This window comes from Oryzias latipes, chromosome 13, assembly GCF_053564925.1.
Source record: "Oryzias latipes strain Hd-rR chromosome 13, Olatipes_Hd-rR_3.1".
Classification (NCBI taxonomy): Eukaryota; Metazoa; Chordata; class Actinopteri; order Beloniformes; family Adrianichthyidae; genus Oryzias; species Oryzias latipes.
The window spans coordinates 14,992,266-15,010,899 of record NC_136249.1 but is presented as its reverse complement, the minus strand read 5'-3'; the positions used below and the strand labels follow the sequence as shown (position 1 = coordinate 15,010,899).

Genomic DNA, 18,634 nt, shown 5'->3' with positions numbered 1-18,634 from the left:
TGTTTAATATATTCATTGCATTTTCCACATGACAAAAAACAAGTCAAACAATAACCAAAAATAATTGTCAGGGTATAATGCTTAAATGAATAACAGGACAAAAATGAAGTAGAAAACCAGTCCTTATGTTACTTTTGTAGATTGAAAAAAGTTAAAAATGGCTTTCACAACAAGTCAAATGTTCATTGAGAGCCTCTCAGTGTGTACCTTATTTTTCTCAAGTTTTAAGTTAAATAATACATTCTTAGTCCAATGTGAAACTTTCAATATCTATGATACATAAAATAATGAAACTGAACTCACGTTCTCCAGGAAGAGTTCAGGGTGCATCCCTTTCACAAAGTGCATGGCGAACATCAACTGATCGGCCTTTGAGAGAAAAAAAGTGACAAACACCATCCATCATTATTTTTCAAAACTTTACTCCAAATAAGAGTAATTCAGCCCCCCAGCCCCATACATAAAAAAAATATAAATGAAAAGAAAAGAAAGAGTATGTTGGTGTAAAAGATTGGATTCGTGTTATCTGAATACAAGCTTTGCAAAGTTTTAAAAGGCAAATCAACCCCCCCCTCACAAAAAAAAAAAGTGTGTACTGTGTCTTTAACAGCTTTAACAAAATAAACCAAGACAAATGAAGCATTAATTTATCAGGAAGCCTATTCAAGTCCCATCATGTCCTCCAAAATGAAGATAAAGAGTCCAGGTTTTCCATAGAAACAGATGATGAATATTCCCAAATTTATATGTTGTCTAATTGATCCTTGTGAAATAAATTGCCCTGACGTTATTTATTTAACTGCATTGATGGTCATCAAACTATTTTCTTTCTAAAATGTATGTCTGCCAAACTGGAACATTCACAACGAAATCCAACCCAGCCATTTCCCGAGTTGTCATGCGGAATTATGTAAATCTAATTTTTATGCAGTTAAATTCCCAATAAGGACAAGTAAACTGAAATGAGTTTGCAAGTGAGTAACATGCCTCAATTTGCAGAAGTGACAAAAAGGGGCTAGAAAAAGTGTCCAGATTAGTTTGAATCGTTCATTACTTTTTTTTAGGAATAAAATGGGAAGCATAATGAACATCATTTACTACTTAAGTAAAAACAGTGGTCAGAATCCTAAAAACAAGCAGATTTAGAATAAACAGAAAAATAGATTAGAATATAGAAGAATTCAATACAAACTGCAGCAAATGCATACATTTTAACAATCATAACATTGAGACGAGACGTTATGTGTGCCCTATCTGCAAAACATAACTCCAAACTATAGAATTATCTCCTGTTGGTTTCTACAGAGGACATTTGTGGCCATTTCCCAGAGGTGTGATTCTGGGAAATGTAGTTTTTAATCATTTTATAGGAAGATGAAAAATATGTGCATACAACCTTTTATTTGGAAAATTTTAGCTTAAAATGTTAATATATTTTAGATAAGTCTCATAGAAACATTAAAACATAGTGAGTCTGTTTTTTTAGGGCTAAACTGTTTCATTTCTAAATGTCCTCTGCAGTGGACACAAGATGTGTCAAATAAAAAAATACAGTTTAATATACATTGAACAACATATATTTTCATGGTAGTCTTAAAGCAATTTCTTTTCTTAGACCAATTTTTGAAAAGACGACCGTTTCTGCATCTTTCCTTATGGAGACAGCTCTGAGCTCCACGTGCTGTTTGTTAGCCTTCCCTTTTTGACTTATGTTTTATGCCTGAGTTATAACCGCAAAACATCTGAAAGCAGAATCTAATGTCTGACATGCCTTTTAGAAGTACATATTTAGTTGTCTTAAATTGAATTTACAGCTGTCTCATTTCAAATATATAATTTGAGATTAATTTATGTAGCTGTTAAATCATTTTTTCAGGTTATTTTCCTTTTTTTATTATAATATTATTTTTATTCATTTGCATGGATTGTAGATGTTTAGATTTTTCTTTCTAGTTTAGCTGCTGTATGACAAAATTTTTGCAAGTCTATACATGTCAGAGAATTAGCCTTGGATTTGTCAAGAGTCCACTTTGAGAAATGAAATAATTCAATCAAAAAGTATTGAGATTAAATGACCTAAACACCTTTTTTTCCAGGGAGCTCTATAACTGATTAAAGAGCTACGCCAAATTTGTGTATGCCAAAACACAAATTAGTTTTACACTGAGAAGTTTTGCTTTTGGACAAACTTTTCAATCATCAAAGAAAGTTTCTTGTTATTTTTCAGACCTCATTTTTAACACAATAATTTTTATTTGTGCGCCACATTTGTTTGTTTGCACCTCTTTGGTGAAGAGGTAGAACTAGAGAGGTCAATCACAGGTCAGCCCTGCCTGCCCATGTGTTGAAGTGTCCTTGGGAAAGACATTGATTATAGAATGGCGGAGGCGCCATCGGCGTGTGAATCTTTGCGTGGGCAAATGTGAATGAGAATATACCCTCCCTATCTGCCTGGCAGGGAGGGGGAAGGTCACAACAACAGTTGACTGAGGGTTCAAACCGCTGACCCTTCGATCATTAGCCGACCTACTCAACCAACTGAGCCACTGCCGCCCTGCCACTTACAAAATTATGAAAGGTGTGACATTCCCCACCAAAAACTTAAAAATGTTACTTCATTTTCCTAGTCAACTATTTATCTCTCTTTATACCATGGTCCGGGTGAAATCTCAATTCTGATTGGGTGCTAGGTGTGGATTAAAAAGTGATAAACCACAGTGATAACACACGCCAAAAAAAAGACGTTCCGGTCACCTAGTCTAAAAGTTCTATATCACTGCGCTGGCTCCTTTAAAACAAGCTTTTACTTCATCGTCTGGACAAAAACAAGCGATAAGAGGTGAACTTTATCTCTGAACTGATGCTTTTTTTAACCCAATTTGATAATCAGCCTCTATATATATATAGCTGTCCTTTGCAGCTGCAGTCGAGGTTGGTGCTGTCCAGCCATTGCCATGACAACGTGTCACACCACGTAACAAATAGTCCGCTTTTTGTGGGGAAAAAAAAGCTATCAAAACCGAAAAAAATAACAAGAATAAAGTACCAAAAACTGGTTGAATATTTATTTCTTTTGTAAGTGACCATGGTATAAGTGGGCTTTAAAGTGTGCATCATCAGAAATTAAAGCGCTTCAGTTCAGGCTTCCATGGCGCGCGTTAATTTTTTAACAATGCACACTTTGTCTGGCCATTATGCCTTACATATTTGTAAATGTTTTCACTGATGAGAACGGTCATTCACATGAAAGTTTTGAAAAAAAGATATAACGGTGGAAAAAAAAACGTTTTTTGTTGTTGTCAGCATTACTTAATCAACTTTCTCCAAACTAATGGATATCAAGAGGTTGAAGTAACACGTAAAACTGAACTTTTGATCTGAACTTTTGATGGAGATCCTTTCACTCTTAAAAAAAATCCAATTTGTCTTTTGGTTGAATGTATAAAAAAAAATACATCTGGATTTTCACTTTTGTATCTATTCACCTCTAAGGCTCCCTCTTCTATCGCACAGCCTCTCTTGTTTTAGGTTTTTATCCACCTTCATCCGTTCGCTTGATCCTGCCCCCTTTGTACTTTTCCGTTATCTCGGCGCCACACATGTTCATGTTGACACAAGCTGTGACAAAGTAGTGCAATGTTTTCTCATTGCTAATAACTGCACTAATGCAGGATGTGTGTTTGCGTGTAACAATTCAGCAAGTGTGCGATGCGATCAGCAGTTAACACTCGCCTGGGCTGCTTGAAATTCATATGAGCATACAGGGAGCACAGGAGAGTGAATATACAAGCACACACGGAGAAGCCACGCTGCCAGGTCCATGTAATGACTGCTGTTGCTCAATATTTGACATTTAATTATAGTGTTAGCTCAACGCTGTTACTTGAAGGAGGGAAACATATGTGTGGATGTTCGGTTTTCAACTTTCGGTGGATCTGCAAGAGGTGAAGGAGGCCATGTTCATGAATTGATAACAACAGCTAGCTATAGTCTTTTATTTAAAGTGGTCGCCAAACTTTTTAGGCTTGAGCCGTTTTGGTGTCAGGGAATATTTTCATGGACCGGCCTATACGATGCTGAAGAAGGCCTTAATTTAATTTGTCCTTTTTTTAGTTTTCCATAACTTTTGAGGGTAACATTTATTTCTTCATCCTCTGTCTGCAGCTGCTTTAGACTTAAGTTGTTCCCTAGATTTCATGTAGGAATCATTAATACGTGATTTAGATTTTCACTTAACCCATTACTCTTAAAGTGGAAGCAAAAATATCAGATGCCAATTGCAGTATCGTCCAACTTTTAAGGTGGGACGGATATGGAAAAAAAATGGTGACCCTTAACTGGTATTTCAAGATATTATAATAAACATGAATCCACTGTTTGGGCAACTTTACAGTATTAGCAGCATCCTTGAAACAATAGACAGCTGGATATTATGCATTATTATTATGGTGTGTGGGAACAACTGTCACAAAAAAATCCATATTTGGAGTAAACACTCCTGGTTTTTGTCTTTTAAATGCAGCTTTCTTTTATTTTGTAGTCTAAGGTTTCTGTTAACTCACAGGTAAAACAAACGGTCATGGTCCAGTATTAAAGCATAAAACCCAGGATCTGATTCCAATTAAAGACTTATATACATTTAGCCAGCCAAACGCATTCTGTACAGGAGACATGGCATGAAGAAGGTTGGATTGACAATAGTCTAGAGCCAATCGATAGTCTAAAACAGAATATGTTGTTAAAAAAAAAATACAATGAAAATAAGCAAAATTGTAAAAAAAAAAAAAAATTCCATGAAACAGCCTGACTGCAAAAGCGATGGGTGACTGTAAACTACAAGAACTAAAGGTAAAACTTGCAATTAGGACATGGCTGATACATATATATATATATGATAACAACATGAAAAGTATCAATAGTAATCAATGAATTGATTGATTACAGCATATAGCATTTTTATTAATCCCAAAAAAAGTCAATACTGGCTTGCATTCAGCAATACTTACACATTAAAAAACTGAATTAAAAATACAATGAAACAATAAATGTCATTTCTCCCTGTGTTACTTTGTAAGAAATCCTGTAACCTGGAAAAAACTGAACTAGACATCGTACTGTTGGGATAGACTGGATTTTCTAAAATAAGATGTGGTTGGAAAAGTCATTAAAGTGAATTAAAGACGCCTTTGTTTAACCACTGCACACTTATCATTGAGTCTGCACTGAAACAAATGTCAGAGTTTGCATATTTTAGACTGAATAGCTTTGTCTAACATGAAGCTGCAGCTCCACAAATCCAATATTTGAATAAAATAAATGTAAAACTATATCAGCCACTTTATGTTTGCACATTTGACAATGACTACAGTAGAATGTCTTACTCAGTAAAACAGTATTTAGCCAAGGTAAGGTCAGTACGACCAAATCACCACAGTAAAATGAGGAGTTTTCAGTTCCACAAAAGCGTCAAAAGGTTTGTTACCTTAAAAAGTGAGCGGCAGACGTATTCATACACCATATTCTTCAGGTTGGCCTGCAAAGCAGCAATCCGCACTTCGGTGTTTCCTTCTTCCTAAAAACACCCACATACACTCAGGTTTAGAGTTGTATACTTCAACATGTCATCTGTTTCATCACCATAAAGTTACCCTTCTTTTTTATAGGTTATTCAACAACCATGACATATTTAACGTGTTTTCTTTCTTTTTTCTGAAGATTTTCTGTGTATTTATCCAAGAACTTCTGAAAAGGATTCAAACTGTCACAGGAGTCAGACGGTGCAGCTCTGTACAGTACGTAGTGAGACTCATTTGAAGTTATGAATGAACTCCCAAAGGGGCCAATCAGCAATCAGGAGTCTGTTATGTCAGCCAGAAGAGGGTACATTTCTCTTTCTGATCACAGGAAGCATCTGGAGCAAATTAAACGTTCTCATGCAAAACAACAAGCATCTGAACAGGAGGAGGTGGATGGATCTGTGCACCTGCTCTGACCACAAGCAACCCCACAGACATGGAGCTGAGCTGACACACATGACGCCACCCACTAGAGCAGAGAATCAAAGCTCCATCTCAGAACATACTGTGTGTAAGTGGAGGTGAACATGCTCTGGTTATCAGTTTTAAGGACATAGATGGATAAGAGAGCAGTACGTCAGGCGGTAGGAGTTGCAAAAAAATAAACAAGGAGCTCAAAAGATATAAAGTGTCCTTTAAATAAATAGGAGAGAACCTTTTTATTTGTACAAGAATAAATACACAGAAATGGGTCCAATTGAATCTTTTGTTATGCACTCAAGGTATTTAAGTCAGGTAGTGAAATTCTGAATAATCAACAAAGAAATAATCAAAAATTATAAAAAAAAAGGTTAATGTTGGTGATATATATATATATATATATATATATATATATATATATATATATATATATATATATATATATATATATATATATATATATATATATATACACTTACTTATATATATATATATACTTTTCAAGTGTTGTTGTAATCCAGCAGCTGCTGTGCATTCATGCAGCACTGGGATGGAAACTCCAGCAGACAACAGCAACAGCAAGATTGTTCATTTAATATGTAAAGAAACCCCCAAGGGAACAGCTTCTTTCTGCCAAACTCTAGACAAATGCAGTAAATAACTTATTTAAGTTGTTTGAAATTGACATAAGAACTATAGGCACAGAACACAAGTGTCACTCTAGGGTCCAAGTTAACAATCATGATTTCAATCTATTTTATTGTCAAAAATAATAAAGTTTTATCATTTGTGATTTCAAAACAGTTTGCTTTGTCATATTTAATCCTAATTTAATTATGTTTTATACGTGTTATTTAAAATAACTGCATATTATAGATATAAAATGTCAGCATATTCCAGACACATTACTCATTCACATATACGCTAGGCAAAGTCCCACTCCTATCTTCTTTCATTGTCAAAATGTTCCTAGTGGCTTTTTAATCATGATTATCCTATTTTCAGCCAAAATCATTTGCTAGGACATAGTTCCTGAAGAACGGCAATACTTCATTAAAAATTTGCCTCTGAGATGTGGACAGAATCATTGGCAACCCCGCACCCCTTCCCATCGCCTTTGCGTCTGGCCCGTCCAGAGTATTTTTTACATCACAAATAGGCTTTTACAGAGCGTGAAGATGAACTTTACCCTTAAAAGTTAAGTGAAACTTAAAAATGAACACCTTCTGCTCTGTTCAAAATAGTATTTCATCTTCTGCTTCAGATTCACAACGATTTAAATAAAGAAATACTCGATAATGCAATTTTAGACATATGTCCTCGATCATGAGAAAAATGCCACAAGAACATGTTAAGAACACGATTTTTATCATCATATAAGAAAAAAAGGCTTTGGAAAAGCATGACAGGGGAATCTGTAGGATGTAAAGACATCAAGTGACCTTAGGACTTTAGTCAGATGATGTGTTATTTTGCAGTGAGCCTGAATAATGCAGGCATAAAAACAACGCACTATGTAAGTTCATGAAATGTGCACAAAAAGGTCCTTTATTTCAATTTTTCAATTTAAAGTCTGTAATTAATGCAAAATAAAAACAAACGCAGATTTATTCATGTAACAGTCTTTTACATAATCTGTGTGTAAGAAAAAAAGCCGTTTCCACTTACCTTTTTGGCCTGAAGAGCTCTTTGGAAGAGGCGCAGGAAAGAAGCCAGGCTGAAGCGGTACATGTTGTTAATCTTTGACAAGTCTGTGATGACAAAATACATCTTGCTTGCGCTCTCTGCAAGAGGTAGGTAAGCATCCCGCTCCTTAGAAAGGAAGAATGAAGAAAAAGAAAAAACAATTAACAAACAAAAGAAAGCGATAATATGAGCTGACAAAGAAAGAGAGGGAAAAGGTCATCCTCAAGAGTGGCTGGAACCATGTATGCTGCACTGTTATGTAAAAAAAACAGTCAATGACTTGAAAAAAGAAGACTTTTATTTAGTTAGATTCTAAGAAGAGACGTGATGGAACAGGAAAATCTGGAGAAAGCAAGAGGTGCATAACAGAAACCCAAAACAGGGAAGAGGTGATGCATTGAGAAACAGAGAAAAAAAGCATCACTGCTCCTGGTGAAACACTACACTCTAGAGGATCATGGTGTAATGCATCAATACATCTGTCCCCGTACACCTGAGCTGCACAGAGACTAACCGATCCACCAGTCAGATCTTTGCTGCCAATTATAGAAAATAATTCAGCACCACGGCGGTCGGGGATGAACTCTGAATGTTTCACTCAATAGGATTTGAACAGAAGAGGCTAAGGAGAAATCGGAATAGCTTTGAAAAGAAAAAAAATATGTGCGTGTGAGGATAAATTCACAGAATAGAATGTGTGCTATTCTGTTTTTCCAGAATCCCTTATCTTCTTCATCTCTAACTGTCACTGCCTGTCCTTTGTCATGCATGTCCCTCTGCCAAGAGCCTCACTTACATTTGCTTGCAGGAATATTCTTTCCCTCTTATCAGCAATGTCAGTGAGAGTAACAATAGTTGTGACGCAAAACGTCGAACTAAACCAACTGCTTCCAAGTCCTCGGATAAGGCAGAGTTATTACACTGTTGTAATCTCCCATTTAATTCTGATTCTCTGGGAATTTTTCAGCCACTGCAAAAATGGTTCAGCATGGGAAGCTAGCAGGCTGCTTGTTTTCTAGCTGGTTCAGGTTAACCGTCTTTAGTTAATTTGATTTAAAGAACTTGTGAGGGTGAACGTGCAAACTTTCTGCAAACTCTAACATGTGTTACTGATCCTTTAACCCCCCTGCTGTTCGGCCTGATCTTTGAGGTCTACAAACAAAATATTTTTGAAGTTCCACTTTAAAAAAGAAAAAGAAAAAACTGCCACACAACAAGAGATTTTGCCTTTCAAACAATATTTGGAATTCCCTTCTTTTGTCGCTACATCAAGAAGGTTCTATGCAAAAACATTTTTAGTTGAACTTGGTTTCACATTGATTTTATATTTAGTCTTCACTTTTAGCAGGTCATGTAAGTGTTTGATGTTTTTATTTGTGTTTGGGTTTTGGCTTTATGCGCTTTTTTATTATTTTAAAAAACTTTGTTATTTTCTTAATGTGAAAAGAGCTACATAAATAAAAATGTACTTATTTTTTTCAAAAGAATGTATACAGGGAGAAATCTCTGATTTTATATTTTCCTGGGTTTGACTGTGTGCATAATGTGGCTCACTCAGCAACCTCAAATGTAATGAGACCAGCAAATATTTTGTCTTTATACTAGGCTCGAGGTGAGTGCTTGACTCTGATTGGCTGAAGGGTTTCTATCAAAAAAGTGATAGTGGACATCTAAAAAAAAACTTGGACCATAGGTGGACAAATGTTATTTATTTCACAGTTTATCACAATAGGAAGACAGTGTGGCTCTATGATGGACAGGCAGGTATCTCCATCAAATTTTACCATCAACAGCATTGCTGCTTTTACCATAATTATGGCCCGCAGCACTCACAGAGTGCAAGGACCATATTGTAACTGGTACGAGGGTCGAACACTCAAAAAGATCCAAAACGTCAAAAAAACGCGTCAAAACGCCAAAAAACGGGGTCAAAAGTCGCCCAAAGCACAAAACGACACGACAATTGTGTAACGCAACAAAAATATACACACACACGCACAACACCACCGCACAAACGACAAAATTGTAGTCGCAAAAATTACGACAAAGACACGAAAACGCCTCAAAAAGCCCTCAAAGAACGGGTTTAAAGCCAAAAAGACATGCCCAGCCTATAGTAAAAGACAGGCCGCATTAAAATACATAGGCCACCTGACTGCAAAAACTTCTATATTGTTTCTGCTTCGTTTCATTATTATGGCCCGCAGCAGTCATAGACTGCAAGGACCATATTGTAACTGCTACGAGGGTCGAACACTCAAAAAGTCCAAAACGTCAAAAAAAACGCGTCAAAACGCCAAAAAATGGGGTCAAAAGTCGCCCAAAGCACACAACGACACGACAATTGTGTAACGCAACAAAAATACACACACACACGCACAACACCAACGCACAAACGTCAAAATTGTAGTCGCAAAAATGACGACAAAAACCCAAAAAAGCCCCAAAAAGCCCTCAAAAGACGGGTTTAAAGCCAAAAAGACATGCCCAGCCTATAGTAAAACACAGGCCGCATTGAAATACATAGGCCACCTGACTGCAAAAACTTCTATATTGTTTTTCGAATGTTTATTATTATTCTTCTTTCTAACGGATCCGTTGAGCTCAAATTTGACCCCCGCCACATACCCGAAAACTCGCCAAAATTGGAGTAAAGTATTGGAGTATTCTTGGAGAAAAGAGAACATCACCCCCCCCACGATGATGACATCATGGCGTGTGTTCCCGTCAAAAAAATGAATGGGCCGAAATCTGTTTATGGGGCCAAAAAAAAAATTTTGAAATACGGTTACGATACCAAAACACGCGTGTTGGAGATATCCCAAAGAAGTTATGAAATCATTATGGGATGGCCACACGACCTACGGCTTGGCGGCCATTTTGTGACGAACTCAGAGAAATGGCGATTTTCGTGTTTTTTCACAATATGGGAAAACGACACTTTTGTTCAAGCGATTTTCACGAAATTGCATACACGTGCCAAAAACACGATTCTACAATAACCAAAGAAGTTTTGTTGACCTTTGACCGTGGGAAGGGGCGGCCATCTTGAATTTTCATACAAAAGCACCTTTAGTAAGGTATTCAAACAAAAACTCGTCCTAGGAATTTTCAGCGATCTTTTTGAAACTTCTTGGGCATCAATGGCAATCAATTGTGGACAAAATGTTGGAATTAGAAGTTGTAGAATTTGAAACGCGTGCGCGTGGCGAATTCGCAACCGTCGCCATTTTAGCTAGCTCGCACATATTTTATCGGAATGTCATGAAAATGAAATATACGATTCCCTGGCCCACACTGAACAAAATGATGTCAGATACGACAAAATCGATAAAGGAATGTGGCCGTGGTAAACAAAAAACGATCGCAAAAAAAAGTGCCGACTCGGCTAAAAAAAAAAATTTCGGATTTTTTTTTTAAGAATTGGCTAGGGAAACCCAGATAACTTTGTCTGGTATATCCAAATAAAGTTTTGAAATCATTACATGATGGCGACACGACCTACGGTTTGGCGGCCATTTTGTGCCAAAATCTGCCATTTTGAGTTTTTCGCGTTTTTACACAATATAGGAAAATGAACTTTTTTTCGAGCGATTTTCACGAAATTTGACGCGCTTGTCCCTAGCGTAAGTCTACAATCACCTCTGGAGTTTCGTCGACCTTTGACCTCGGGAAAAGGCGGCCATCTTGAATTTTCTATAAAAAACACCTTTGCCATTGGATTCAAACGTAAACTTGTCGTTGGAATTTTTATCGATCGTCTCGAAACTTTTTGGGCATCAATGGCAAGCTACTGTGGAAAAAATGTTGGAATTAGAAGTTGTAGATTTTGAACGGCGTGCGCGTGGTAAGCTAGCAAAGTGGCGCACTGTTATAACTCCCAAGCATTTCAATACAAAACAGGGAAAATTGAATGCATGCATTCATGCCTGAAACTGAATACATTGAAAAACACTGGATATGGACATATAAGGAATGTGGGCGTGGTTAACATAAAACCATTGTTGCTAAGGACGACAAAAAGTTTACTTTTACCGATTTGTACGAAACATAAAATGGTTGCTATGGAGATGAAATCAACAAAAAAGCCGCCATTTTGGAAAAAGTGGGGTTTTTATCAACTTATGGCATATAGCTCTCACCAATGGAGGAATGTGTTTTTCTGAATCAGTTGATGATGCTGATCGCTATGCTAGCACTTTTAGCCACATTAGCATAGCTAGCATAGTTAGCATAATTAGCATTTTAGGTAATGTGTTTTTCCGAGTGAGTGATGATGCTGATCGCAATGCTAGCACTTTTAGCCACATTAGCATAGCTAGCATAGTTAGCATAAATAGCATTTTTAGTAATGTGTTTTTCTGAGTCAGTTGATGATGCTGATCGCAATGCTAGTATTTTTAGCCACATTAGCATAGCTAGCATAGTTAGCATAATTAGCATTTTAAGTAATGTGTTTTTCTGAGTCAGTTAATGATGTTGATCGCTAAGCTAGCACTTTTAGCCACATTAGCATAGCTAGCATAGTTAGCATAATTAGCATTTTATGTAATGTGTTTTTCTGAGTCAATTGATGATGCTGATTGCAATGCTAGTACTTTTAGCCACATTAGCATAGCTAGCATAGTTAGCATAATTAGCATTTTAAGTAATGTGTTTTTCTGAGTCAGTTAATGATGTTGATCGCTAAGCTAGCACTTTTAGCTATGTTAGCATAACTAGCATAGTTAGCATAATTAGCATTTTAGGTAATGTGTTTTTCTGAGTCAGGTGATGTTGATTGCAATGCTAGCACATTTAGCCTCATTAGCATAGCTAGCATAGTTAGCATAATTAGCATTTTAGGTAATGTGTTTTTCTGAGTCAGTTGATGAGGCTGATCGCTATGCTAGCACTTTTAGCCACATTAGCATAGCTAGCATAGTTAGCATAATTAGCATATGCAGTTTTGACTAGCTTTTAATTTGCGGGCTGTGAGGGCGGTGAGGTCAGCGGTGGTGCGTAGAGTTGGGCGTGGAAGGCGGGTTGCGTCTGCGGGCCATACAACGCCGCTTGCGGCTTTAATTATGGCCCGCAGCACTCACAGAGTGCAAGGACCATATTGTAACTGGTACGAGGGTCGAACACTCAAAAAGTCCAAAACGTCAAAAAAACGCGTCAAAACGCCAAAAAATGGGGTCAAAAGTCGCCCAAAGCACACAACGAGACGACAATTGTGTAACGCAACAAAAATACACACACACACGCACAACACCCCCACACAAACGACAAATTTGTAGTCGCAAAAATGACGACAAAACCACAAAAAAGCCCCAAAAAGCCCTCAAAGAACGGGTTTAAAGCCAAAAAGACATGCCCAGCCTATAGTAAAAGATAGGCCTCATTGAAATACATAGGCCACCTGACTGCAAAAATTTCTATATTGTTTCTGCTTTGTTTCATTATTATTATTATGGCCCGCAGCACTCACAGAGTGCAAGGACCATATTGTAACTGGTACGAGGGTCGAACACTCAAAAAGTCCAAAACGTCAAAAAAACGCGTCAAAACGCCAAAAAAAGGGGTCAAAAGTCGCCCAAAGCACAAAACGACACGACAATTGTGTAACGCAACAAAAATAGACACACACACGCACAACAACACCGCACAAACGACAAAATTGTAGTCGCAAAAATGATGACAAAAACCCAAAAAAGCCCAAAAAAGCCCTCAAAAGACGGGCTTAAAGCCAAAAAGACACGCCCAGCCTATAGTAAAAGACAGGCCGCATTGAAATACATAGGCCACCTGACTGCAAAAACTTCTATATTGTTTCTGCTTCGTTTCATTATTATTATTATTATTATTATGGCCCGCAGCACTCACAGAGTGCAAGGACCATATTGTTACTGGTACGAGGGTCGAACACTCAAAAAGATCCAAAACGTCAAAAAAACGCGTCAAAACGCCAAAAAATGGGGTCAAAAGTCGCCCAAAGCACAAAACAACACGACAATTATGTAACGCAACAAAAATACACACACACACGCACAACACCAACGCAAAAACGTAAAAATTGTAGTCGCAAAAATGACGACAAAAACACAAAAAATCCCCAAAAAGCCCTCAAAAGACAGGTTTAAAGCCAAAAAGACATGCCCAGCTTATAGTAAAAGACAGGCCGCATTGAAATACATGGGAAATCCTAACCGCAAAAACTTCTATATTGTTTTTCGAATGTTTATTATTATTATTCCCGTTTCTAACGGATCCGTTGAGCTCAAATTTGACCCCCGCCACATACCCGAAAACTCACCAAAATTGGCACACACCTGGGATAAATTGAAAATGAATTTTCGGCAAAGAGAACGTCACCCCCCTGAAATCGATGACATCACAGCGAGCGTTCCCGTAAAAAAAATGAATGGGCCGAAATCTCTTTATGGGGCCAAACAAAAATATTTCGAAATATAGCTATGAAACCAAAACACGCGTGTTGGAGATATCCCAAAGAAGTTCTGAAATCATTATGGGATGGCCACACGACCTACGGCTTGGCGGCCATTTTGTGGCGAACTCAGAGAAATGGCGATTTTCGTGTTTTTTGACAATATGGGAAAACGACACTTTTGTTTAAGCGATTTTCACGAAATTGCACACATATGCCAAGACCCTGATTCTACAATAACCAAAGAAGTTTCGTTGACCTTTGACCTTGGGAAGGGGCGGCCATCTTGAATTTTCTTTAAAAAGCACCTTTAGTAACGTATACAAACGAAAACTCGTCCTAGGGATTTTTATCGATCTTTTTGAAACTTCTCGGGCATCAATGGCAAGCTACTGTGGACAAAATGTTGGAATTAGAAGTTGTAGAATTTGAAAGGCGTGCGCATGGCGAATTCGCAACCGTCGCCATTTTAGCTAGCTCGCACATATTTTATCGGAATAGCCTGAAACTGAAATACGCGATACCCTGGCCCACTCTGAACAAAACGATGTCACATACGAAAAAATCGAGAAAGGAATGTGGCCGTGGTAAACAAAAAACCGTCGCAAAAAAAAGTGCTGACTCGGCAAAAAAAATTTTTTTCGGATTTTATTTTTAAGAATCGGCTAACGAAACCCAGATAACTCTGTCGGGTATATCCAAATAAAGTTTTGAAATCATTACGTGATGGCGACCCGACCTACAGTTTGGCGGCCATTTTGTGCCAAAATCTACCGTTTTGAGTTTTTCGCGTTTTTACACAATATGGAAAAATGAACTTTTTTTCGAGCGATTTTCACGAAATTTGACGCGCATGTCCGTAGCGTAAGTCTACAATCACCTCTGGGGTTTCGTCGACCTTTGACCTCGGGAAAAGGCGGCCATCTTGAATTTTCTATAAAAAACACCTTTACCACCAGATTCAAACGTAAACTTGTCGTTGGAATTTTCATCGATTGTCTCGAAACTTTTTGGGCATCAATGGCAAGCTACAGTGGAAAAAATGTTGGAATTAGAAGTTGTAGATTTTGAACGCCGTGCGCGTGGCCAGCTAGCAAAGTGGCGCACTGTTATAACTCCCATGCATTTCAATACAATACAGTGAAAATTGAATGCATGCATAAATGCCTGAAACTGAATACATTGAAAAACACTGGATATGGACATATAAGGAATGTGGGCGTGGTTAGCATAAAACCCCTGTTGCTAAGGACAACAAAAATTCTACTTTTACCGATTTGTCCGAAACTGACGTCAATCTGTTCGTCCTCTCAAGGGGACCAAAACACAAAATGGTTGCTATGGAGATAAAATCAACAGAAAAGCCGCCATTTTGGAAAAAGTGGGTTTTTATCAACTTATGACATATAGCTCTCAGCAATGGAGGAATGTGTTTTTCTGAGTCAGTTGATGATGCTGATCGCTATGCTAGCACTTTTAGCTATGTTAGCATAACTTGCATAGTTAGCATAATTAGCATTTTAGGTAATGTGTTTTTCTGAGTCAGTTGATGATGCTGATCGCTACGCTAGCACTTTTAGCCACATTAGCATAGCTAGCATAGTTAGCATAATTAGCATTTCAGGTAATGTGTTTTTCTGAGTCAGTTGATAATGCTGATCGCTATGCTAGCACTTTTAGCCACATTAGCATAGCTAGCATAGTTAGCATAATTAGCATTTTAGGTAATGTGTTTTTCTTAGTCAGTTGATGATGCTGATCGCTATGCTAGCACTTTTGGCCACATTAGCATAGTTAGCATAATTATCAAATCCAGCCTTGACTAGCTTTTCATTTGAGTACGGTGAGGGCGGCGAGGGCGGCGGTGGTGCGTAGCGTTGGGCGTGGAAGGCGGGTTGCGTCTGCGGGCCATACAACGCCGCTTGCGGCTTTAATTATTATTATTCTTGTCCTCTAACGGCGTCTTTGAGCTTAAATTTGACCCCCGCCACATACCCGAAAACTCACCAAAATTGCCACACAGCTGGGATAAATTGAAAATGAATTTTCGGCAAAGAGAACGTCACCCCCCCCACGACGATGACATCACGGCGAGCGTTCCCGTAAAAAAAATGAATGGGCCGAAAATCGCTTATGGGGCCAAAAAAAAAATATTTTGAAATACAGTTAAAAAACCAAAACACGCGTGTTGGAGATATCCCAAAGAAGTTATGAAATCATTATGGGATGGCCACACGACTTACGGCTTGGCGGCCATTTTGTGGCGAACTCAGAGAAATGGCGATTTTCGTGTTTTTTGACAATATGGGAAAACGATACTTTTGTTTAAGCGATTTTCACGAAATTGCACACACATGCCACAAACACGATTCTACAACTACCAAAGAAGTTTTGTTGACCTTTGACCTTGGCAAAGGGCGGCCATCTTGAATTTTCATAAAAAAGCACCTTTAGTAACGGATACAAACGAAAACTCGTCCTAGGGATTTTTATCGATTTTTTTGAAACTTCTCGGGCATCAATGGCAAGCTACTGTGGACAAAATGTTGGAATTAGAAGTTGTAGAATTTGAAACGCGTGCGCGTGGCGAATTCGCAACCGTCGCCATTTTAGCTAGCTCGCACATATTTTATCGAAATAGCCTTAAACTGAAATATGCGATACCCTGGCCCACACTGAACAAAACGATGTCACATACGACAAAATCGATAAAGGAATGTGGCCGTGGTAAACAAAAAACGATCGCAAAAAAAAGTGCTGACTCGGCAAAAAAAAATTTTTTCGGATTTTATTTTTAAGAATCGGCTAGGGAAACCCAGATAACTTTGCCGGGTATATCCAAAGAAAGTTTTGAAATCATTACATGATGGCGACACGACCTACGGTTTGGCGGCCATTTTGTGCCAAAATCTGCCATTTTGAGTTTTTCGCGTTTTTACACAATATAGAAAAATGAACTTTTTTTCGAGCGATTTTCACGAAATTTGACGTGCATGTCCATAGCGTAAGTCTACAATCACCTCTGGAGTTTCGTTGACCTTTGACCTCGGGAAAAGGCGGCCATCTTGAATTTTCAATAAAAAACACCTTTACCACCAGATTCAAACGTAAACTTGTCGTTGGAATTTTCATTGATTGTCTCGAAACTTTTTTGACATCAATGGCAAGCTACTGTGGAAAAAATGTTGGAATTAGAAGTTGTAGATTTTGAACGGCGTGCGCGTGGCGAGCTAGCAAAGTGGCGCAGTATTATAACTCCAATGTATTTCAATACAATACAATGAAAATTGAATGCATGCATTAATGCCTGAAACTGAATACATTGAAAAACACTGGATATGGACATATAAGGAATGTGGGCGTGGTTAGCATAAAACCACTGTTGCTAAGGACAACAAAAACTTTACTTTTACCGATTTGTCCGAAACTGACGTCAATCTGTTCGTCCTCCCGAGGGTACCAAAACATAAAATGGTTGCTATGGAGAAAAAATCAACAGAAAAGCCGCCATTTTGGAAAAAGTAGGTTTTTTATCAACTTATGACATGTAGCTCTCACCAATGGAGGAATGTGTTTTTCTGAGTCAGTTGATGATGCAGATCGCTATGCTAGCAATTTTAGCTATATTAGCATTACTAGCATAGTTAGCATAATTAGCATTTTAGGTAATGTGTTTTTCTGAGTCAGTTGATGATGCTGATCGCTATGCTAGCACTTTTAGCCACATTAGCATAGCTAGCATAGTTAGCATAATTAGCATATGCAGTTTTGACTAGCCATTATCAAAAGTGGGCGGTGAGGGCGGTGGTGCGTAGAGTTGGGCGTGGAAGGCGGGTTGCGTCTGCGGGCCATACAACGCCGCTTGCGGCTTTAATTATTATTATTATTATTACGTTTCTTCTTTCTTACGGATCCGTTGATCGCAAATTTGACCCCCGCCACATACCCGAAAACTCACCAAAATTGCCACACAGCTGGGATAAATTGAAAATGAATTTTTGGCAAAGAGAACGTCACCCCCCCCACGATGATGACATCACGGCGAGTGTTCCCGTAAAAAAAATGAATGGGCCGAAAATCGCTTATGGGGCCAAAAAAAAATATTTTGAAATACAGTTACGAAACCAAAACACGCGTGTTGGAGATATCCCAAAGATGTTATGAAATCATTATGGGATGGCCACACAACCTTCGGCTTGGCGGCCATTTTGTGGCGAACTCAGAGAAATGGCGATTTTCGTGTTTTTTCACAATATGGGAAAACGACACTTTTGTTCAAGCGATTTTCACGAAATTGCACACACATGCCACAAACACGATTCTACAACTACCAAAGAAGTTTTGTTGACCTTTGACCTTGGGAAGGGGCGGCCATCTTGAATTTTCATAAAAAAGCACCTTTAGTAAGGTATTCAAACGAAAACTCGTCCTAGGAATTTTCATCGATCTTTTTGAAACTTATTGGGCATCAATGGCAATCAATTGTGGACAAAATGTTGGAATTAGAAGTTGTAGAATTTGAAAC

The 18,634-nt window shown here is 38.0% G+C and overlaps 1 protein-coding gene across 2 annotated transcripts in view; it reads right to left on the bottom strand.

Moving 5' to 3' along the window:
• dync2h1 (dynein cytoplasmic 2 heavy chain 1) overlaps positions 1–18,634 on the bottom strand; it is a 145,043-nt gene that overhangs the window by 32,801 nt on the left and 93,608 nt on the right. For both annotated transcript variants that reach the window (XM_078929482.1, XM_078929483.1), the window contains exons 74-76: positions 7,665–7,808; positions 5,483–5,572; positions 304–369 (exon numbers count right to left, since the gene is read on the bottom strand). In XM_078929482.1, the coding sequence (XP_078785608.1) occupies positions 304–369; positions 5,483–5,572; positions 7,665–7,808 (300 nt within the window). The remainder of the gene's footprint in view (positions 1–303; positions 370–5,482; positions 5,573–7,664; positions 7,809–18,634) is intronic.